The 24,611-nt window shown below is 46.9% G+C and overlaps 1 protein-coding gene across 2 annotated transcripts in view; it reads left to right on the top strand.

The window, feature by feature from the left end:
* Positions 1 to 1,035: 1,035 nt before the first annotated feature.
* The window catches only part of jmy (junction mediating and regulatory protein, p53 cofactor), a 29,065-nt gene continuing 5,489 nt past the window's right edge, over positions 1,036 to 24,611 (top strand). Inside the window, exons 1-5 of one of the 2 annotated variants that reach the window (XM_035392162.1) lie at positions 1,038 to 1,186; positions 1,397 to 2,609; positions 12,521 to 12,694; positions 22,845 to 22,995; positions 23,778 to 23,947. In XM_035392162.1, coding sequence (XP_035248053.1) covers positions 1,716 to 2,609; positions 12,521 to 12,694; positions 22,845 to 22,995; positions 23,778 to 23,947 — 1,389 coding nt within the window. In that variant the 5' untranslated portion in view covers positions 1,038 to 1,186; positions 1,397 to 1,715. Of the gene's footprint in view, positions 2,610 to 12,520; positions 12,695 to 22,844; positions 22,996 to 23,777; positions 23,948 to 24,611 lie in introns of both variants that reach the window. The other variant, XM_035392163.1, reaches the window with a different exon arrangement.

The following is a 24,611-nucleotide window of genomic DNA, read 5'->3' as shown; positions in this document are numbered from 1 at the left end:
ATGTGGTCCTGTGGGTTTTAGTTACATACTAATTTGTGCATGCATTGAAAATCCAAATCGCAATGATTATAGGTCTTTTACTTCTCCTAGAGTAATGGCAAAACTTCAATCATCCGAAAAATATGCTTCACAATATTACTTGTTGAATATAGAACAACTTTGTATTAGATTAGAATGCATATCTCCTACAGAGCTGGAGAAATTTACTTTGACATTTATCGGTAACTCTGACCAGTGCATTTACTGTTCATTGTATGCCACCTAGTGGTAATAGCGAAAACATTTGAAATGAGTCTTTTAACGCTCATATTGTATTTCACGTTTATATTTATCGTAATGTATTCGTTTATCAAATCCAAAGTAATTTACATAATTGTGCATGCAAGATAGATGGACAACAACAGACATAGGCACGAGACTTCTGGAAAATCTAAACAAATTGCATTGTAAAACGAAGCAAAATACAAAAAAAAAAGAAGAAAAAAAAACCCTACACACTTACGTATGCTTTGTCTTGTGGACGACCCACAAATGTTAATAACGTTCTCTCTATAGAACTGTATCGCAAATCACAAATAAGTCGTATCCAGCACAGGTACAGTGTATATTCCGTTGTTATATTCTCTGGCTCTCTAAAAGAGTATTTGCATTAACTTAGGAAACGAAACGTATTTGAAGACATTTTAGTATGCGTTAACTCAGCCAAAAACATACTACATTAGTAAGGCAACGTTATTCGTATTGCAATGATCTGGAGATGTGGTTCAGGAAGTAATCTGTTTTTGTAAAATCACTTCTTTGCGATACATTGTGGCAATTGTAGCTGCTATTGTTCAGAATCATATAAAGGTCTCATTTTATCTCTTCTAAGCATACACTGGCGCACGATTCCCCGATTTGACGAGTTAAGAACATGGTTAAGAAGCAGCAAGACCATTCTCACGTCGATTTCCACCTGATTTCCACCTTTTCCATGTCAACGCATCATTGCGTCAGCACGTTCACTGCGTGGCCCACGTGCAGTTGTTTACGTACCTATGTAAAAACTACGTCACCAGCAGTTCGTCGGATGAAAACATTGTTATGGAGCGATGTGGAACACAATCTATAACCGAGAACGAAGGAGATTAAGCGATGCGCTTTCAGGGAGAAATCAGGACGGGTATCGATCAACATATGTTGAACAGTAAGACCATTTCAAATGGGTTTATGGAATTCTTGAAGATCATGTTGCTTAGGTTTTTGAAAGCTATCGCCAGCTAAGCGAGCTGTACCCAAGAAATAGCTAGTCAAGCGGGGAGGTACTACCACAGAGGACAAATAACAGCATTTGACAGCAGACCTTCTGTCGAGCCATCGCTTTGCTTACTTTCTGTCTCCGTTTGGTTGTAAACAGATACTCACACGTGACGATGTGAACGGCTCTGCATTGTCTGATGGGGATGCACGAAAAGGGGCCTCCGCAATCGAGTGTCAGGTGAGGGAAGACGATGAAGAGACTGATGGCTAATGCAGGACCAGTACAAACTACCCGTTTTAGTGGCAGGTTATAAAGAGGCAAAATGGCCGTTTTCTTGAGCCTGCTTTATGATGTCGCTTTATGTCAACATTAAAATCTTTCTGGATATATCTTCTAGTAGCCTAAACTAACTGGCTGCGCAGTCTGATTTGTTTTTCATCATCGGACGGGTAAAAGCAAATTCGCTGTTTGAAAGATGTCATTTACAATGGAAGACACTTTGGAGTCGGGGTGGGTGGCCGTCAGACCTAATGTTTTTGATGAAAAAGAAAAGCACAAGTTCGTTTTCATTGTCGCTTGGAATGACGTGGAAGGGAAGTTTGCCATCACATGCCACAACAGAACGGTACAGCGAAGGAGCGTTGCCAGAGAATCATTCGTGGAGGATACGGCCGTTCTCAAGCAGGATGATTCGCTCCTGCCAGGGAGAGACAAGGAGAGTAAACCCAAAACTTCTGAAAGTCCTGTCAAGGGAAAGATTGAAAGTGACAGCCCAACAAAGAAAATAGGAGGTCCAATTAAGGCAGAACACTGCACAAACCTTTCAGTGCGCAGAAAAGATTCAGGACATTCGAGTCCAGGCAAAGGTGTCAACAAAGAAGCTGGATTGCAGGGCAGAGGGCCAACTAGAGCAATGGACATTGAAGTCTTGGACCCCACTGTAATCAAAGGGGAGAACCGCTCTCCTGAAGTTGAATCCGCTGATTCGGAAGACATGGAGAGCGGTGTCAGAGAGCATTGCAGCTGGGCTGGGCTCTTTTCTTTTCAGGACATGCGGGCTGTCCATCTGCAGCTGTGCTCGGTCAACTCGGACCTGGAGCCATGTTTACCCCCCTTCCCTGAAGAACCGTTGGGAATGTGGACGGTGTTGTTTGGACCTCCGGAGGTCACTGAGAAAGAGACTGACATCCTGTGTTACCAGCTGCAGGTTTACCTGGGCCACGCACTTGACACTTGCGGGTGGAAGATTCTATCCCAAGTGCTTTTCACGGAGAGCGATGACCCCGAGGAGTACTATGAGAGTTTGAGTGAACTGCGACAAAAGGGGTACGAGGAGGTGTTACAAAGGGCCAAGAAACGACTTCATGAGGTACCAGCTTTTTTTACTTTTAGCCTGAACCTCCACCCTGCATCATATCACTTCTAGACCATTAGGCCAAAACGATTGTTCAGGCTGCCCACTTACACTTTGTATTGTGTGAAGATCCGAGATACTTGAGTTACACTAATGGTTTCTATACAGGTATTTGACATATATTTAGCCAACAGTGAGAAGCTGGTGCCAATCATCATCACCTTCCATTTGGCCTCTTAAGTGGGCATCTTGGCTGAGTGTAAAGCGCGGTATCGTGCTGTGGAGCAGCTGTCTTGGGCAAGCCTGGAGTCTGTGTTTCCAGCAGTCCCTCTGTCTGTTGCTTACTGAGAAATATGATACGATGTGCACTGTGCAGAGGCGGCCCCTTCCAACGGGCCAGTCCCTAGGGGAATAGAGTAGACTGGGCTTAGGGCCCCTCATCTCCTCTATGGACTCAGGTTGGATATGGCAGACACTTCCTTTGTGACGTGCCCTGTGATGCTACATGCACGGGAGAATAGTTTTTCCCTGGGACGATTGTAACTCCACTCTTGAACTGATGCTGTCCAGCAGCTTTGAGAATCCGTAAACCCTGTTTGTGTTGCACAGCTGTCATTGTACTCATTTGCTTGTGATCGTCTAGAATTGGGAATAAAGATTCAATATGTTGCCTCTTTTCATGGAGATCACTAATTAGCCTATCTTCTGACTTCTTTGGGCGTGTGGTCCCAAAATAATAAGTTTTACTCCCCTGGAAAGTACCTGTCTAATTTTCTATATGTGCTAGTTGAATACATAGATGTTACACATGGGAGGAATTTGTCTTTTACACAGCTTTGCACTCTGAGTTCTACTTTATGCAGCACATTTCCTGTTAGGTTGGGCAGCTATTGTGGATAATTCCCGGGTGGTATAGTTATTTTAATCAGCCTCTTTGTTTAGTTACTGATTTGCAGTTTAAATCCCTGGTACCAGTGTACAATGTGAGGTTTTAGCGCAAAGAATCACATCCTCAGCTCTTGTAGGTGTTATGCGAGAGATCTGCTGTGTCAGCAGTTGAGTGTGAACATATGTCTGTCGTGAAGCCTGCGGGGAGGATAAGCACAGCCTGCTGTCTGGACTTTCCTCCCCTGCAGCCCAACACACTGAGTCCTCACCGCTGTGAGGGAGTTTCATAGACTGCTGCCTCAACAGCAGGGCGGGTCCTGGTTCTGCTGACGTGTCTAGCCCGTTGCGACCTAACACAGATGTCTTTAGGATGAGGAGTGCATGTATAAAGCAGTCAGATGTCCTCCGATGATGTGTGGTGGGCAACAGGGGGGCCACTCACAGTCATGACTGGGCAGAAGGAGTCAGATGCCAGCTTCAAAGGCACCGTGCCAGTTAAAGGACTCCAGCAGCCGTGCCCCACAGAGGGTTTAACTGCTGCACGGATACAGTTTCCATGGTCGCACATTTGTCAATCAGCGCACGCCAGGCTATTATTGGCCGCTGCTGTGCCAGTCCTTCCTCCTAAACTCTGTGGAGAGTATTCACTCAGTGTGTCTGTTTGAAAGGGATTTTACTGAGGTGACCCACCCCATTTGAATTGGGCCGAAAACACATGATAGCGTAACCCGCACAATGTAGGCCTAGGTATTTGGGAAAGTTGTGAAATAAATAGCATGGTCACTCTGCTACATTGGCTTCCCCTGTACTTTCATTTTCTTTCACATTTGCAGAGTCAAGAATAGCTGAATAAGCTATGTCAAAAATAGCTTAACATGATAGTTCAATTTCCGGAGTTTCTTGATGTCATTTCAGTTTTTATAGTGCTATTGATTGGCTCAGGGAATTTTTGTATGTGAACATATTTTAGATACTTGCAGAAGTTTTTCATGACCTTCCAGCTGTTAGGCCTACATTGGCTGGTACAGGGAAACTGACGGGCTTGCAAATTAGCTAAAGCAAGAAAATACACTTAAATTAGGCTATTTCCAAAGCAAGCACGCAATGAACTGAAATTCTTAAACTGCAAACCTTTATTTATAGCCTGCCCGTTGCAACCACCAACCATAGTCTTGTAATGGGTGAGAAGTGGGCAGGTAACATTTATTTTATTAGGTCCAAGCAGGATGCAGGAGTGTGGTGATGTGTGGGGTCTCCCGTTTGTGGCAGCAGGGGCTTGCTCAGGGCCTGATCCTGGTCCACTCTGTTGGAGCAGAACAGAGGGGAAACAGGCTGGTCATTTGGACTGGGGCGATGGTCCTGTGACGTGGAAACATTCCAGGAGGGCTTACTTGTGTTGGGGGCAGTAGGTTAGCCTTTGCCATAGCCTAGCAAAATAATCTTTAATTACATAATTTGAAATTGCTTGGTGCAATATGTCAGCTTTAGTTTCCAGGCTTCTCTTGAGCCATCAATCATCACAGTGATTCATTAGCTCATACTGTATATTTGTGGCAGGCAGACTAATTTCGGGGGACGTTAGTAAGTCTGAGGGCTGAGTTTTGACAGCTCTGTCTACCTCAAGTCACAGATTCTGGCTGACAGACGTGCCTGCTGGTTCACACATAGATTGTGTCATAATAGACTGAGTGACAGTAAGCTTGTAAAACATGCGTAGTGTGCAGCAGGCTATGGTGTCCAGCCTGTGTAAATGAAGATGATGGACTGTGGTCCTGGTAGCACACTCTTGTGTGGAGTCTAGCTGACTCCCTGTTACCCTGCTGGGTGTAGCTCAAGGCCAGTCAGGCTGACTCTCTGTGACCCTGCTGGGTGTAGCTCTATGCCATGCAGGGGGATGGATCGTTTCCCATCACTTCCCGGTTGGGAAAGCGTCTGCCTCCTGCCGTGTGGGGCGACATAGCTCAGGAGGTAAGACCGATTGTCTGGCAGTCGGAGGGTTGCCGGTTCAAACCCCGCCCTGGGCGTGTCGAAGTGTCCTTGAGCAAGGCACCTAACCCCCAACTGCTCTGGCGAATGAGAGGCATCAATTGTAAAGCGTTCTGGATAAAAGCGCTATATAAATGCAGTCCATTTACCATTATCTCCCGTGGGGATCCTTCCCACCGTGTTTGCCCGTGATCCCTATCAGAGGTTCCACGTTCCCCCCTGGCTGTGTTGGCCTTGGCTCTGCAGGACGGCAGTGACCTTCAGACTGTCATCAGGCCTGCAGCTTCAGTTAAATCCCAATGCTAAATCAATAGCGTCCATCCGAAAAGGAATGGACATTTGCACACTCTACAGCAATAGATGCATTCTTTTGCATTTCTTCAAAATTGTAGCAATACAATCATTTTTTAAAATTTCTTTCCTTCCCTTTCCTTGTTTTTCAATTTACGGAAAAATGGAGGTGACTTTCTGTTTATCAGTGAAAAGTGTTTTGTGGAACTTATTGTGCATTTTTTGTAGTGACAGATGGTGTGATAGTATGACCACAGCTCATACTGAACAAATATAGCTAGAGCTTAGGCTAACTTCTTTAGCAATGGGATTGTGATTTCTACATTACAGATTAGAATGGAAAGATCTTTCAGTTTGCGTGACTGCCAGACAATATGGAATAGCTGTCACAAGTGTACTAGAAAGCCCTGTGACATTCAATGATCATCCTCTTTAGATTCCTCGCTTTTGGTTACTGGCTTCAAAGCTAAAGAAGACAATACACCCTAAAAATATGAGTTCTGTGTCAGTCTGTTTGTGAAGTCCATTTAGTCCATATTGCTGTCGGAGTAGATGGAAGGCAATTACAGTTGGATATTGCATAGTTTTTGTTCGTTTTTCATGCTGAGGGTGACTCGTAAAATACTGTTTAAGCCTAGTGTCTGATGCCTCTGCTGGTAGCTTACTGTTGACAGTCTTACCTTTATTAACTATTGATGGAACTTAACTATTGAGTAAACTATTGCTGTAACCAGCTTCTTCTGTTTGTTAGAAAGCAGCTAAAGTCAAGGCCTTGACAGCCAGCAATGGCGATTCAGGGCTGTCTGGTGGGTCTTTACGGGTTTAGAAATATTAATTTCACTGGGAATACAAGCTACTCAGTGAGAGGCTGACTGGTCCATCGATCCACAGATTGCATTACTCAAACCCAGTGCAGTGAACACAGAGAGGAGGGGTCCTGGAGTTTGCTGCTGTCTGTGGCTCCTGTGTAGCACTCCAATGCTGGAGAAGCACTGGACCCCACCTCCAGGTGGGAGGGGCCTGCTCATCTTCATATCCTATAGTTCTCTTTTTCTGTATGTTCTATGCAATGGAACACCGATTTTAAGTTCTCCTGGCTCTGCGGACATCTAGACTAAATTCTTGATATCCTCAGTTTCACACAAATTTGTGCATATAGGGCATTAAATAAGAAATGGAAATGCAATGTCATTTGGAGCAAGATAAGAACTTTTAGGAACAGTCGTCTTCATGGGCATGGTTTGTCAGAAGAAAGTGAATCCTAACCCCTCCCTCGCAGTGTTTGTGGGATTGAGGGAGCTTGTTGGCTGTGGTAATGAGTCATCCCACTTGGCCTGCAGGCTACAGCTGGGGTCTGGGATGCATTCTACTCCCCTGTGAGTGAGCCAGGCCACTGGAGAGGAAATGACTGACCAGTTAGCTAGTTACCCTGCGCCTCTCCCCCTTCACATGGTCCAAGGGACTGCATCAGGGAAATGGGCTCAGGAAATGAGCATACTGCCACGCGGTTTCTGCATCTGCCCATGGTTTCCTGGACAAGAAGGATAGATGTTTGGATTTATTTTCGTTTTGTGGTCTGGACCAAATATGTTATGTTATGTTATGTTATGTTTTGAGTAGCCAGTCAGATTAGAAACGTAGTTGAGAGTGTTAACAGTGGGTCGACAAATTGTTACGTTTTTTTTTAATTTTTACTAAAACATTTGCAAACTTTAAATATACTGTATGTCTAAAAGTAGCAGACCAGATAGAGGTGTGTGTGGTCGGACGTGTAGCTGAGAGCCAGGGCTTGGGGAAGTCCTGGCCCGCCTGCATCATGCAGACACGCTGGGGAAGAAGCGTAGCGCACCGTTCGGGCCACTCTCCATTATGTGTCGCGATGAGATCCTAATGACGGAACCTCATGTAGGCTAATAGCAGTGGATAGCAAAAGCCTATCACACCCGTTATGCTCCCTCAACCCTCAAATCATTTGCCGGGTGGGCTGTTTCATTGCTTTTACTTCATGGATTTACATAGCACTCCCATTGTAATATTTTGAAAAGCTGTAGCCTAGTTGTTTCTTATTATTGGAATTAATAGAACTTAAGTTTGTGAACTTGCTAAATAGTTTGAATGCATTTTTAACGATCTTGCTCAAAATAATATTAATGCTGAAAATGCTGTAGTAGTATCCTTTCAGAGAGAGGCAGATCATTTTTTATTAGCTGTTAGCTTCGGTTGCCCTCCTTAACCACTTGCTCACAGTGTGGCGGAGTCTGGCCTAGATTTCAAAAGAGATTCCATCTCACTTTGCCTCCAACGGACCACACGAACATTACTGTACATTAGCAGCGCTAAGTTAGCGGTCCGCTGTCAGACCCACTGGCCTCTGCTACTGCATGGGATTCACAGGCTGTCAGATGGACAGGGTTCTCCTGCAGTCCTGTGTCACTGTGCTTGCTTTACTGGAGCAGCATCTCAGATCTCATCTGCGTATGCAGGCCTATTGAGATGTGGGCTGCAGCTGTGGCAGAGGAAGCTCACGCTTTACGTGCCGTACCTCTCTGCAGGGGACCCTTCGCCTTCCTGTGTCCCGTCTTGTGAAGTGCATGTGCGGCAGGCTGGCCTGTGCACCGTTCAGCAGCTTGCATACACATTCTGTGAAACGAGACGAGCATGCGGCAGGGATTAGAACACAAACAAACACCATCTGACGAATACTGATGAGTCATGCTTTCATTTCCCTGGGACCGTTTTCTCGCAGTGGGTGCTAGGTCCTATGATGTTGCCAGCTTGCTAGCTGGTTAGCATTGTTGCTCCTTCCCGACGTCAGATTGGTGAGGTGGACATCTCTTAGGACGGGCGTATATTATATGAGTTGCGGGCTTCCCGGTGGACTACCCTATCAAGCACTGAGCTTGGTTGCATGTGCAGATGTCAGTCTGCTGAATTCAGTCGTGAAATTTGAGTGCTGAATGTTTTTTTTGTACTGGTCAATTTTCAAAATACGTCTACATCAGGCTGATAGTTCCTTTTAGAACAACATTGGTGAATGAGATATTTATTTTAAAAATTCATCACCTCATTACCTGCATGGGAATGGTTGAGTCATGAACAAAAAGAGGTCCTCAGACAATGCTGTTACAGAGTACTCACGGTCACAGCCAGAGAAAAGACTGCTGCTTGGTTAGTTTCCGTTTGTGCTGCGGATGTTCTGAAAGGAGGGTTCTTTCCGAAGGAGGGCGGTAGGGTATTTGGAGATCAGCCCTTGTACAGGCCGTCGTCCGGGCACACCAGAGCTGTTGTTTCACAAAGGAAACAAGAGTGCGTCTTCACTGCCAGACGAGTGCCATTTACGGCAGTACTCTGATTCCTGTTTGCTTTGACCGTGTTGCTCCTAGCTCAGAAGCCTTGCATGTCACTGTTGCCTGGAGACTGTTATTCCGCAATCTCCGGCAAAGGAGTTACAGTTATATACAGCTCCATGTCTTTTATTGTTGGGCTCTGCAGGTCTGGGATGAAATGAGTGAATTATGGGACATGTGCTGTACTATAGACCTAAATCAGCAGATGGCTTCACATGTGATGTGCACAGATTGACTTAAACCAGATGTCTGTAGGAACAGTGGATTCCAGCCTGACAGCCGTGACTTGGCTAAATGGAAAAAACCTGAAGGAAGAGTACCTGACAGAGACATTCAACAGCATGTCTAAGAGTTCTGAGCCCATTTAAAGGGACAAATGTACTGTAGGCTTGTTAGTTGTTTTTGCTTGCAAGTATCAGTGCAAATTCACTAAGCTGTTAGATTTTGCTCTTCTGCCAGACGTAGTCAGACACAAAAGATGCGCCAACATTTTCAGCTCCATTCCTGAGGGTAGGGAGTGACTTGCGCTCAACTGAGCTTAAGCAGATTCTTTAGGCCTACCTAAAATCATAACAAAGGAAAGGACCAACGGCACCTTTTTCCATGTAGCTTCAAGATAAAGGAAAGCGTACATTTTTTCAGAAACGGTATTAACAAACGTTCCATTTCTCTAGTGCCTTCAGCAAGATAGGTTGCTACATCGTGTTGTAAGTAGGAGCAGAAATCCATATATATATATATATATATATATATAGGCTATGTATATATATATATATGTAGGCTATAATTTTCTGGCTCGCCCCCTTCTTGAGGAAGAGGATAAGGGGTTTTCAACAGAAGTCTGTTTGGATAGACAGATACCAAGGGTAGTTACCAAGGAAACATGAGGTGGCCCTGCGAGTTGGGGGTGAGCAGGGGAGAGTCCAGTGAGCTCACGGCTCAGTGGAGGCTTCATGCCCTCTCCACTCGCACTGTTCTGCACCGAGCAAACTCAGCCAAGGACCTGGCCCTGCTTCCCCCGTCACTGCCGAGCACCGAAACTCTCCAGCCCGCCTCTCGCAACCCGGCGCCGCGGTGACGCCTCGCGCCGTCCATCCGCGTCTTACCAGCGGCCGCGTGGCCCGAAACGTTAAAGGAAGCGATGTCACCTTGATCAGAGTGTGGCTGAAATCACAAAGGAAACGAGGTCGTGTCTGACGCTAAGTCGGCTAAGTCGGCTAAACCGCGTCTGGGACCCCTGTGAAGTCCCAGGGCAGTTCCAGCTCGCTGTGAGAGCGCGAGGTTATCACAGAAGGGCAGCGGAGCTAGGTAGCTGGATTTCTGCGGGCTGTGCCCTGTAATGGGAGCCGCCCCCCCTCGCTGTGTCTGCCTATCAGGGCTCTGCGGGGCAGGCGGCAGCTGCAGGGACCCGGGCCCGCTAAAAGGGGCTTCGGCCCGGGCCCTCTGTGGAGCGGGACGGCCAAGGTAAACAGTGGTCACAGTGTTTAAGCTGAATCTCCCCCCCCCACCCTCTACCCTCTCTCCAAATGAAAAGCATGAAAGAAATCTCTTGAATTAGGAGCCGGAGGAGATAAAGGATCCCATTCACATCCAGGGCCCCCAGAGATTTATTTATTTTTTTTAAAAACAGGCTGTACTGAACAGGGTGGTATTCATTAGTGGTGGAAAGATGCGTTGATGGTATGTGACTGCATTACTGCTATAGAGAAATGAGCTGGTGTGGTGTTGTATAAGTTATTATGGAAACATAGCCCATAATTATTATCTTAAAAATGTACCCCTCTGTTTTTTTATTTCTTAAAACTTTTTGTTCCAGTGTGGAATACCCACTTCTATTTTTAGGCCAGTCCTGTCATTGCAGTGTCCTCCATCAATCGGAATCATCGACTGGCTCTGAAACACAAATAGCCAGATACCATTTTTTTTCACTGTAGTCTACCAGCTGAGCATCACTTTTGTTGAGAGCTGCTGTGCTTGCTCAGGACCTGGCTAACCAGGGAGGTTGGATAATGAGGTGGGGAATTCCCTGCTGACAAGAACCCTCCTTCCTTCCTGGTCTGCCAGCCACAGCATTTTTGAAAGTCATAAAGAATGGAGAATCAGAAGTGATCCCATCACACATGGTAATTCATATTACTATTATGAACTATTATCACTGCAGATCCTGACTATAGAAGCTTACTTTGGGAGAGAATGGATTAGGCCTGTCTCTTGGGCTTGTTCATGTTGTACAGAATGCTCCACACTCGAGGACATAGTGGGGCGACATAGCTCAGGAAGTAAGAGCGATTGTCTGGCAGTCGGAGGGTTGCCGGTTCAAACCCCGCTCTGGGCGTGTCGAAGTGTCCTTGAGCAAGACACCTAGGCCTAACCCTTAACTGCTCTGGCGAATGAGAGGCATCAATTGTAAAGCGCTTTGGATAAAAGCGCTATATAAATGCAGTCCATTTACCATTTACCAGAGGACTCCTCTTGAGAATTCTTGCTGTGTTTTCACTTACAGTATGTTTGCATCGATATTGGTAGGCTATTTCGAAGGATTTGGGTGAAAGGTTGACACCGTCAGCGTTTCCAGGAAAAGGAGTTTCGGTGTCATGGCCTCTTCCCTCTTTCCCTAGCAGACTGAGGTGTGGGCGGGATGATAATCCAGCTGTGATCCGGTCTGCTCCTCGCTCAAACCTGACGTCCTGTCCAGTTTCCAGAGAGTGGCCCGGCTGCGTAGACATTTGTCACTCCCCCATTCCAAGAAAAAAAAAGAAAAACTATCCTTCGATTTATCATGCCTGCTGATGTTTCTAAAAGACATTAAATGGACTAACAGATGGACTGATTCTATTTAATATCCATCTTAGTGCTTGACAGCTGGAAGTATGTGTGGAACAATAGGTCTCTGTATCACTGTTGTTTCTGTTTAATGCCTGTAAGAATTAGAAGGCGTGCAGAAGGTTCGGTAAATGTCATGGGTGCTTATTTGTTCCGCTGGAGCTACTCTCAGTCACAACAAAGTGCTTCAGCCTTGTCTCTCTACTGCACTGTTTATAAGGCGCTAAATATAACTCTTGACAAAGAAGAAGAGTGAATATGGCAAGACGAATTCTGTTGTTTATGTAATCTTAGATACTGGGCATGGTGTGTGCACTTATCTGCATATATTTCTGTTTGGGATATTATGTCAGAATGGTTCAGTTGCAGTATCCTGTAAGAATGAGGGCGGAGGGCTAAAGGTGATGAACATTGCAGATGGATTAGCGAATGACTGAGCATCCTAAGACTGTTGTTGTGACTGTAAAACAGTATCTGATGGGTGAGGCGGTGTCGGGGCTGTAGCCTGACGTGCGGTCTGCTGTGTCACGCGTCCAGCCCTGAAAGCCGCCCCTCACCGAGCGCTGTGTGCGTTGCGTCCCTCCCCCGCAGCTCCTGGAGAAGCACAAGGCGGTGGAGAGCATGGTGGAGCTGCTGGAGCTGTACCAGGAGGAGGACGAGGCGTACGGGGAGCTGGCCGAGGCCACCACCCAGCTCTACCAGTACCTGCTGCAGCCCTTCAGGGACATGAGGGAGCTGGCCATGCTGCGCCGGCAGCAGATCAAGGTACGTTCGCCCCGTACGCTCGCCCCGTACGACAACGGGCACAACGCGGGCACGACACGGGCATGACACGGGCACGACACGGGCACAACGCGGGCATGACGCGGGCACGACACGGGCACGACACAGGCACGACACGGGCACGACACGGGCATGACGCGGGCATGACCACGGGCATGACACGGGCACGACACGGGAATGACACGGGCACGACATGGGCATGACACGGGCACGACGTGGGCACGACACAGGCACAACACGGGCACGACACAGGCATGACCATGGGCACGACACGGGCATTACACGGGCACGACACGGGCATGACACAGGCATGACACAGGCACAACACGGGCACAACACGGGCACGACACGGGCACGACCACGGGCATGACACGGGCATGAGGAGCAGGCTTCCGGTGCGGTGCGCAGCGAAACTGCAGAAAAGCGCAGGTAGGAGGAGCCTGTGAGGCGTCGAGCAGAATTTCAGAAAGGTTAACGACGCTCGGGACATTGAACGATACTTTCCCTTTTCTCCCCCCAGTTTGGAATTCCCAATTTAATCATGGGCCTGTCCCCGCCCAGCAATGCCCTTCGTATTTACAGCAGATGCACGCTAGCACGTGTACTCTGTAGTGCTTATGCAGCCGGCCGGACTGTAGTTAGTTCATCTCTGCAGTTATCAACTTGCGACTGCAACATCTTTCCCATCCCGCTGGGGCATAACTGCATAATTCGATCGTACCCGTTGTAGATCCATTCTACACATTGACTGGAAGGATGTGTGATTGTGTGTTTGAGTAGATGCCGTGGCAGGGGGATGGTAAGAACCATTCCATTTTTATAGCCATGGGCTCCTGAAAATAACCCAGCTTTATTAATTTTACAATGTTTTTTACCTGGCTTACAAATACATGCACGACAGCTTACAGTTTCCGTGATTAAAAAAATGCCCCTATTGAAGCTCAGCATCCTGCTTTCCGTTATGGATCTGATGTCACCGCTGATTTGAAACGCGTGATTAATTAGTTAAATGTCAGCCGCGCCTCTGGTCCGATCGGCTGCTCGTGCCCGCTGCTGCTCTCTGAAGTCGAGCGCCGCCCCTGACCTTTTCGGAAGGGTGCCGTTCGTTCGCCCTCGCCCTCTCTTTTCTCTCTCCCGCTGTGCGGTGGAAATGAACTTCCTAATTGCGCGCTTGTGTCGCGCTCTGTTGTTGAGTGCGTCTGAAAAGGCTCGCGTCGTAAGGGAATCGAAGCGTCCTCGCCAGGGCTGTTTAAACGCGGCGCTAGTTCCGTCGCTTTTCCGCAGTGTTTTTTGGCGATTCGCCACCTTTCTGTTTAATGAAACAAATCATCCTGTGGAACACTCATAGCTGTTGTTTTTCTTGCAGTTAGTGCAGGTTATATCACGTGTTTTTTATGTTGCATTCCTTCCCAGAAGCAAAGCTTGCTGTCCAATATTTGAATGTTGGCCCCGTGTAGTTCTTCTCCTAATCTGTTTGGGACGTATAGGCATATTGGCTAGACACCCCTGGCGCTTGGGTTGCGCTGTTTATGTTCCATGAGCCTTTTTCCCAGCTCTTAAGCTGCTGTCTGCTGCCGGAGTCTCCAACAAAAACAGCATGATCACAAAGGCCTCTTCCGAGCTGAGCCCTGGCTCTGGCGGCAGTGGTGCATTATGGGACAAATTCAGTTTAGGTCTGACCCTGCGTGTTTTAATCCGACAACCGTACCTTTAATTGAGAAAGGCGCGCATGAACAATTCTGTCCGTGGTAAATTCTTGTGCCCCACGCAGCTGTTATCAGCATAGGAAGACATACATCAGTCTGGAAGTAGGAAATCCGTAGGAATGTCTTCCCAGTGATGCGACCTCCTGCTTTTTCTGTAAATGCACAGAGTTCTGTGGCTTCTAGCCCATTCCGAGTTGCGAATCCAGTCCGGTTTCCACCGCACAGAAGGAATTCCTTCGCAGTTTGCGACTCCTGAGCTGGGTTCTGTCTTTACCACATGTGGGCTGCTGCTCGACGCCGTCTGCGTCCGCTCGTCTGATCCTCTGACTCATCTCCCGTTTGTAACTGTGGAGAAATGTGGAGGTGTGCGCCAAGATCAAAGAAGACCGATGGTAAAAAAAAACCTCGGAGGTGTAGGTGAAGCGAGGGAGGCGTGGAGGAGGAGTGGAGGCCTCGCTGGGTGGAAAGCGGAGGAGTGTAAGGCCCTGCTGCTGTATAAGGAGAGTGCTCCTCTCGGGACGGGGGTCAGCGGGCCCTCCACCCCCCCCCTCCACCCCCCCCTCCGGAGTCTTCACCGAAAGGCCAGTTTGCTCAGATGGGCCTGCATGAGACCTCAGGGCTATTTCCAGGACCTGCCGCAGGAATGACGGCACTTGTGAACGGTGTCCTGCACTGCCCCTCCGCACGCTGGCCTCCGCTCTACCCCCACCCCGCACCCCCTCCCCCCCACACACACTGGCCTCCGCCCCCCTGTGCTGGCCTCCAGATAAGGGCAGCTGTTGTGGATGTTTCTTATGAGGGGGTTTGGGGGACTCAGTGCTAAAGGATTTTGGGGGTCTGTGGGTTGAAATCCGGGGAAATCCGGGGTTGTGAATCATGCAGGAAGTTAATGTGTTTAAGTGTTCTTGGACGTATTCAATTACATGAAGAGATTTAACTATACAGAAAAACAAGCGGAAGAATTATATGAAAGGAAATCCATCCAGCTCATATATGCTCAGTCTCATATGCCTTTACTGGACAGCATTACTTTATATCAATTTACGAGTAAGCCTATATGCACCTGTTCAAATATCATGTATTGCACAAAATAGGGTTAAATATTCAATATAAATCATACCCTGTCTGATAATACCGCGTTTTGGTTTTAATTCAATTAAAACATTTGACAGAAACAATTGTAATGTCTATTTATGTATATCTGTTGTTTTGTTCCAATTATGGCCCTAATATGTCTTTCTGGTAGGGTAGGGTGCCTGGAAATGTATAACACTGTTAAAATGAAAACACTAATTCTGTGGCAGAAGTGTGCCGCAGGTTACGTTGTTTCAATTTACATTGTTTTCTTAGAAACTCAAAATCTTTGACAACGTGGAGCAGACAAACACGGTGCTACAGTAATGTTTCAGCTGAGACGAACGATAAATTCCCCTCTGAAGAGCTTATGGATAGCCTAATGTTGATGTTTTAGCAGTAAACATGTCATAATGTGAAAAAGACTGAGTGCAAGTGCATGTGGTTCCTCTGCACAGGAGCCAGCTATTAAAATGTGTACAATAGCATGTGTACTATTCTGAAATGTGATGTATTGTAGAAAAAGTAGCAATTTTCCTACATGCTTGTTTAATTAATTGGTGAACACAAACCACATAGGTTGAGGGAGTGCATTGAAACTTTGCAGGTGCTATACTCATCCAGTTTATACCGCAGCTGAGTCCTCTTCAGTCGAGTCCCATGAGAGTCAGCGCATTGAATTTACAAAGGCTGCGTGTTTGGAAGAATAATGAGATCATCAGCTACTTAAACTTTAAAACTACTTTACATATCAGTGCTTGTCAATCCATATGCAAAACTAATTTTCCCTTGATCTTCATCAAATAAACTGGGCTATACACCCCCAGTCAGTATGATCAAAACCTTGGGTGTGCTTATTCTCACTGATTGGCCAGAAAAAATACAAATTTAAAATAAATTTGCTTGAATGTTTTTGGCTCTTATATTTTATATTATAAGTAAATACTTTATTTCATTCAAGTTTATTTAAATTCTGTTCGCTGTGGTGATTTTCATTGAATCAGCATGGCAAGGAAACTGCTGCAAGTAGATCTGTGGCATGAGTAGCTTTTGGAAGCATTTTTAAGAATTTTCACAAAAAAGGCAAAGCAGTACAACTTCATATTTGAGATGACTTTCATTCACAGTTGATAGAGAGAGAGAATGACAGAGAGAGAGATGGAGAGATAGACAGACAGAGAGAGTGTGTGTGTGTGAGAGAGAGAGAGAGAGAGAGAGAGAGAGAGAGAGAATAAGGAGGTGCTGGGGGTGGTTACCCAGTCGTTTCCTGCTGTCACATGAATCTGGCTGCACTTCCCCTCCGTGCAGTTAATAGTGGGCTCTTCCTGTGGCTCTGTGGCTCTGTGCAGTTACACTGCTGATGGAGACGTGTGAAAAAGGGCAAAAACTCTCTATCTCTCAAACTTCTTTAAATAAACTCCCTGTTCCCTTAGCGGTGTCTAAAAGCAACATGCTCCACATGCAGTTTTCTCTTTCCTGTGAATTCACAAGCAGAATGTGAGGGGATTATGGGATATATGCAGTGGAATTCTGGGATTGTCTGTTGCACACAGGAGTGGCATAGGCTTTCTGCTCTTCAGTTTGGGGGAGGTATGACTAAGGTGTGCTTCCTTTAGCATGTGATCACGTCACACATTGACAGTGGTAGGTGGCCAGGTTAGAGTTCTCCGCTGCATCATCCATTTGGAGATGGACATGGTAGAGCGGAGTAGCAGTCAGAGAGCCAGACTTAGTGTCGAGCACTGCCGCTGCAACCTTAAGCTGACTCCATTGCATAAATAGATATTATGTCTACTGGAAACAATATCAGGCTTCCCTGTAAAGAGATGTCTGTAATCAATGTCTGTAATCAAACACTCAAATAAGTAAATTGATCAGCGCACTTAAATTATTGATGGACGATGAACGACAGCCAAACTGGACACGTGCCCAGCTGTAGAGGGGAAAGAATGAATTTGCTTTTCTGTTGGAGAAGCCTGTTTGCATAGCCAGGCGCTGTTAGGCTGGTGTGCCAGGTACTACTAGGAGTACGTGACAAAAGGCGGACTTCTCTAACTGGAAAATGGAAGTTTGTTCCAGATTGTGCCGGCTATCTTGGTGACTTTATAACCAAGATGTAACTCTGGGGACCAGTCCCTGCATTGCCCAGTTGCTGTGCAATGTGTGTTAGCATTACAATCGGGCAAGAAACAAACAAAAGAAGGAAAAATGTGGTCAATGAATCAAGTCTGTGGAGGAGGTTCCAGAACTGAATTTGTGGCCCGAACAGGCATGCAGATCCCAATGTCCAGCAGAAAATGTACAGGGAGTTTAGTGTAAAAAAAAGTAAAAAAGAATACATAACAGTTTCCCACTTTCATATAATGCAACTCAAGTGCTGTAAATAATGTGTGTTACTAGAACAATAAAAGAAGACAAGCCAAGAATCTAATTTCAGAAACAGAAGATTGACAATTGTGGACACTACATTTTTAAGCCTTTAAGTGGTTTTTGGTATAATGGCAAGCTTTCTGGTTTCTTCTTTGAAGGGTTGTCTTAAAAAAACCAACAAAAAGCATTTAAAAAATAAAGTTATCTGATGGATAAAAGCCATTCACCATTTAATTTAATAAAAATACTGGGGTAGCCTAATAGTTGTGTGAGGGATATGTGTTGATGAACCCCTTTGTTTAATATCCTGTCACACACAGTAATGCATGTCCTAATGCAGTAGGATCTTTAATGTGATCCTCAGTTCCTGTTAATTTCGCTACATCTGGGTCAACTTGGGTGAAACTCTCCAGATTTTCCCATGATTCAACTATCCTTAGAACTGGGTCCAAAGCCAGGGAATGTTCAATAGGTTAATGAACTCATGAAGTTCCAAATAACATTAAAAGCACAAAGTGGGAGATTTCACTGTAAATACCCTTCTCTCTGCCAGGGAGAGAGGAGGTGAGAGCGAAGGCAGATGTAATCTGTAGAAACAAATCTACAGGATTTGTAAGAACTGCACGGTTAATTCAGTCTGGCCAAAGCCTGGAGGTAGAAAGGATAGACGAGGATGGTTCTCTGGATGGCTTTGTTTAATTTACTGGGATAACCTCTTCGCTGGGATGCACTCTATGTAAACTCCCAAGTGTGGGAAAAGCCCCTGGCCTCCCGAGGCCTTCACTCAGTGCCATTAAGTGCAGAGTGCGGCCTTTCACAGTCAGGTGACTTTTGGGAAACCGTGAGGTGAAGTGCTTCCCCGTCCAGCTTGATTTCTGCACTCCTCACTCTCAGTCTTGACCTCCATCTCATCTCGCCAAGCGGCAGACGTCTGCTGCTGCCTGCCTGGGCAACCCAGCCAAACGCTCCCCGATTTGTTGACTCGACAGTTCGGCCTGCTGGCATCTGTCAGGATGACTCATCCTCTGCATGGCCTGAAAAAGGTCTCTTTGTGCTCCTCGTCTCAAACAGCTTGTTCAGCGTGTACGTCCTAGCCACGGGCTGTCAGAATAACTAATGATACAGCTAGTGCCTCAGTGCTTAAGCTGGTTTGTGCATTCAGCTATGAAAAGTTAACAGATTTCTGATAAATAGTGGAAAGGAAGATGGTGAGAAACTAGACAAGACTCATTCTCTGTAGCACTGCTGAGGTCTGACATTTTTATTTGATAAGAACTCATGAAAGGTGCAATTGGGCCAAGTTGTCAGTCTCTCGAAGCAGTTGTTTTGGCTGAAAGTGGTCTAATTTAGCGCTTTGTTGGGCCGAGTTGTCATGGAAGCGATGTGTCATTACGCGTGTGTGCAACCCTTTCATTAGGGAGTCTGTGGAAGAGGTGAATGACGGTGTAGATTCTTGCGGTGCAGGTTATGTATAATTCAGGGGCTGCGGGTAGAATGACTGATACAAACACCAGGTGAGGCCTCACATGACAGCTGGTCAACCTCTGTGAAGCCGCAGCGGGCGTGGGATAGGTCCACCTGCCGCCTCGCTTTGGCCCTCTGATGACATCACCAAGGTGAAGTAATATCACAGTGCATTACAGGCCTGGAGAAGGCATTGAAGCTGGCCATTGTGAATGAGCCAGAAAAGCAACTTAAAGCCGGCTCTGCCTTATAACCCGAGACTGACCGTAGCTAGTCCTTGGTATCTGGGTAACTAAATGTGAATGACGGCACAGTGGACCTATCGTGATACTTGCATTGGAAAAACAGCTCACTCGAGGCGTGACGATGAGCTAACGGCGCCCCCTGCTGGCCCTCCTGCCCCCTGCATCCTGCCTCCGTGCTGGAGCAGTGGAAGTGTGCGCTGTGCAGTAGAGGCTCTTTCTGGGTCAGGTCAGGGAGTCTGCTGTATGCACCCGCTCTGTAGGGAGAGCCAGGCTTGGCAGCTGCCCAGTGTAAACTCAGGCCAGAGACCGGGCCTCGACGCCCGCACCCGTTCCCGCTGCTGCTCTCAGGGCTGACCTTTGACCGACTTGTCTTATGCGCTCTGTGCGGGGCCTTGGACACAGAGAGACGAAGACCAGAATAGCCACCTCCCAGTCCACTCCCAGAAAGCCGCCGGCATTTGCGGGAATCGGAAAGCTGTCCCTCAGGCTGCCCGTTGTAAGGTCAGGGCCGTCCGAAGAGGAGCCACGGAGCAAAGATGTGCTGTAAGCTTTCGCCGGCTTTTTTAAAATGATGCTACATTGATTGAAAGGTCAGTGATTATTATTGGTTAGATGAAGGTCATTATTGATTTTGACTGTAGGGGTTGCTGATGTTCCCTAACATGATTAAATATTAATGCAATATTTCCAACAAAAACTCCAGCCTCACTTTAAGCCTACTTCAGTGTGGAGAGACCAAAAGGTTTAATCTACCGCACTATTGTAAATCCAGTAAAAAAATTCTCTTTTTTAGAGTTTCCTAACATAACTCTCTTTACTTTGATCCTCATCAAAGTGCTCAAAACAAAAACAAGTTCAACCCCCGACACTACTTCTCAGCACTGCCCTGGTAGGAAAGTACTTGTTGGGTTAGTCTCATGAGCTGTCTGTCCCAACACTGGACCTCCCTGTCAGGCTAGTCATACCTCAACTCCGTCTGGAAAATAATGTGACCCACCCAGCACTTACTCAACCTGAAGTACTTTGGAAGTCATTTGAACGCCCTGTTAACCTTCACATGAGGGGGGGGGGGGGGAGAGAAGCTGGCCATGCCATTCTCACTGGGAGACAGGCAGAGGCAGGCTGGAGCTGGTGGAACTCCCATCTTTAGGGGGTCGGAGTCCCACAGACCAGCATGTTTGTGCACATTTCTGCCCTTGAATGCAGGAGCACCCTCTTGCTGTGTCTGTCTGTATTGTTCAGAGTGAAGGATCATGCCCAGCGGTTGTGTTTAATTGCTGGTCAGCCTGCCTGGATGACCGCAGCGTAGGCTGAGAGAGGGGAGTTGTGGGGAAGGCATTACCGCGTTGATGTCGAGGCTCTAGTTTTTCAGTGACATCTGGTAGAGTGGAGTGCTGTTACACCACCTGCTTTTAAAAATCACTTTTGTCTTGTCTTCATTTGTAAAGTTGCCAACATTCCACGACTGCTGTACATTTCGGGGCGCTCAGGAGCTTATATTGTATGCGTGCGAACGGTGCCATTGCGTGATTTTAACTCCCCCCCCCCCCCCCCCCCCCCTTCCTCCTGGCCGCCTCCCCTCTGGAGACAGACAGGTGGCCTGTGTGTGTGTGTGTGTCAGCTGCAGGGGAGCAGAGGGGTGTGTTCCCAGGCGTTCGGAGGAAACAGCCGTGGCTTCCCCAGCCGGCGAAAGCACGGAGACGGTTTAGCGACTTCACCACGCTCGCGTCCGCCGCGAAATCCACCCTGCGAGCTTCTTCCTGGGCCGGGTTGGATGTTTGCGTTGACCCGCTGGGGTGCAGCCCTGTCCTCTGATAGCGGGGCAGGTAGTCACGTCGTCCTGGCTCTAGATAGATGAGCGAGGTCACGTAATCATTAATGCGCCGGCGAGAGATCTGGGCGTGGCTCTCTGGCGGGCTCGCTCTCCCTGATAACAGAGTACAGAGTGTCCCAGCCCAGCCCAGCCCAGACCTGTCTGCAGCCAGAACCAGAGGTGGAAAGTCCGTGGGTCAGAAAGTAAAAGTGCTGCCATGTGTTTCTTCCACCCGTGAACTCTGCTGATCTCACTAATTAGTTCTGTCTCCTGGCTGAAGAATTGTGCTAATTAGCAAATCCTGGTGATTGGAGCAAAATACTACGGAAGGGCTTTTACTTTTTGAACCTGGGTTTTCCAGCCCTGGCCAGAACAAGAGCAGAATATGACACTACGCAGTCCTCCATAAAATAAAATATCATGTTATTATGTCCTTAATCCAAGGTGTGCTTTAAGCTTTTCCCATCTCTCACTCCATGGTTTGAAATGAGCTTTCAGGCAGTAGACCTGCAGTTCATGAACCCAGAAAAAGCTTCAGCTTGTGCAGTATTTATTTTTAGAGATATCGGCAGAACCAGGGAGAGGTGTGGAAGCCAAGCAGCAGCAGAAAGAAGTGGTTTAACAGCTTGCGTTTGCTCATTATTACTGTAGGTGCTTATCCTCCAGGTTGGGGACTTCAACTGACTGCAGAGGCTTTGATGCTTTTCATGCAGTGATGGAAATTATAAATACTTTCAGGTGACAGAAATGGCATATCCCCATAAATTATGTATGAAATACAGATCATTATTTTTGTGTAAAATGAGCTTTTCACTTCAATTTTAGTGCAGGGGTTGTGGACACTCTGTGACCTGTTTCCGTTCATGTGGCAGAAACATTAGCCTATTTTCAACTCCTTTTACAAGACGTGAGTAGTTTACAATTTCATATTCCAAGTGCATGACAGGATGTCTAATCAGTGACATCATGTCTGACACGTGTCAACAAGTGCTTGTGAGCGGAGTTTCCACAGCACTCATGGGATTTTGGGTCACGTGACTCCCGTGTGCTATAGCGTGGTAGGGGTGGGGCCCTTACTGTGGCCCAGCCCTGTACTGTATGTTCTCACTGCGGTGCTGGGTTCACCACAAACTCCTGTCAGTTTAATAAATTTAAAAAAACGCATAAAAACGTCAGCCAGCTCATCGATCCAACCGTAAGCGTGATGTCTGCGGTCAACGTGTGAGCTCACAGTGCAGCATCTGTTTGCGATTTGAAGGCGGGCGTGCGAGTAGGGGTTTGTGCATGTGAGAGACTCTGTTCTGAGCTGCTCGTTCATCTCTCATCGCGGTCGCAGAGATGGAGCTCGGCTATGTCCACTGTGGGACCCACGCACCTGGTAAAGACGAATGTTCCCCACCCCCCCCCGGACAGGGGCCCCCAGCTCAGCTGTGCACTCTGCCCCCCCCCCCCCCCCCCAGATCTCCATGGAAACGGATTACCTGGGCCCGCGCAGGATCGAGGCCCTGCAGAGGGAGGACGCGGACTGGCAGAGGAAGGCCCAGGCGGCCGTGCTCAACATCCAGGAACTCACCGTCAAGTACTTTGAGATCACGGCGCGGGCTCAGAAAGGTAAGGCCTGGGAGCGACTCAGACACCCACAGCAGTGCTCCGTCGTGAACTCACAGACCGTCAGTGCTTCATCCTCTGGCCTGCTTGTCTGTTTCCCATGTCCTTTCCTTTCCATTACCCTAACTATACCTAGAGCTAGGGCCCTTATTCCTGCCTTAACCCCAGTCATTTCAATACTTACCCATTACTGTCTATTGTGTATCACATCAGTTCAGTGCACTCATGAATAATTCATATATTTATAAAGGAACTTTTGAATAACGTATTGATTGCTGAATGAATGAATAAATGAATAATAATTGAAACATACTTAGTGTGAGTTCCATTACATTTTAACACAGTATTGATATTGATTGACTTTCTTTAGAGTCCGACAGCATCCAAGGCTGTGAATTCATTCAAGCTAATTTGATACTATTGATTTTTTCACTTTCATATGCATTTCATTTTTATCCCTACATTTACATTGAAATAAAAATTGCACCAGGCAAGTGTAATATTTACATTCCACGAAAAGGAGAAAAAAACCTTGCATGGTTAAAGGATCTGTTCCTTTTTTATGCCTCTTGCATTCTTATTGTAGTGATCCTGTGAGACCAACAGGGGGCGGTGTGCCCCACTGTAGAGTGATGTGCACCTGAGCACGCTCCCTATTTGAGTGCTATCATGTATCCTCACTCACGTTGTGTTTCTTAATGAGCTGTGTTAGCCTGCTCTGATAGCGTGTGTGTGTCTGAAAGTGAACACGCTAAGCACACGTGACCCCTGCTCACGCTTCGCAGTGGTCTACGAGCGCATGCGCGCGGACCAGAAGAAGTTCGGCAAGGCGGCGTGGGCGGCGGCCGTGGAGCGCATGGAGAAGCTGCAGTACTCCGTATCCAAGGAGACGCTGCAGCTGATGCGAGCCAAAGAGATCTGCCTGGAGCAGAGGAAGCACGCGCTGCGGGAAGAGGTACCCACAATGCACTGCTCGTCCCACAAGAAACGCTGAACATCGACACCGGTTCTGAGCAGTAACCAGGCGATCAGCCCCTGCTTTCTCGCGCATTCTCTGTCCTTGCTTCCCCTAGGAGGTTCTGATTGATCAGTGGTGCTCTATTACATTTTTATAAAAGCCAAAATGTTCCACATTAATTCCTTATTATGAATATTCATGAAGTGACATGTCCAAGAACACATGATGGGTATTCTGCATTTGGGCATGCATCTTCATGAATATTCATAATAAGGAATTCATGTGGAACATTTTGGCTTCAACAATAGCAGACAAAACTTTTAATTATGAATACAGAGACAACCATCTGTCCTGTCTCAGATTTGTCATGTTAACTAAATTCAACACGGTTATGGAACATTAAATTCTCATTATCAAGGCTCTTCTCTCTTTCCAAAACATCTTCAATTTATGCAACCCAGGCTGTTAAACATAAAGAAGCTACCATATGATTGATTATATTTTTGATACTGTACTGTCTCATAAAATAGGCATTATAAAAATGATAAGCCTTGGCTAAAGCATCCACTCTGCTGATTTTGTGCTCTCTGCCATCGTCTGTCCCTCCCTGTGTGACCTTGTGTTTTTGTCCGTATGTCTGTGTGCACGTTCTCTACGTCCG

Source organism: Anguilla anguilla, chromosome 14 (genome assembly GCF_013347855.1).
Source record: "Anguilla anguilla isolate fAngAng1 chromosome 14, fAngAng1.pri, whole genome shotgun sequence".
In the NCBI taxonomy this organism is placed as follows: Eukaryota; Metazoa; Chordata; class Actinopteri; order Anguilliformes; family Anguillidae; genus Anguilla; species Anguilla anguilla.
The sequence above is the reverse complement of the archived record's forward strand: the minus strand, read 5'-3'. Positions and strand labels throughout refer to the sequence as shown.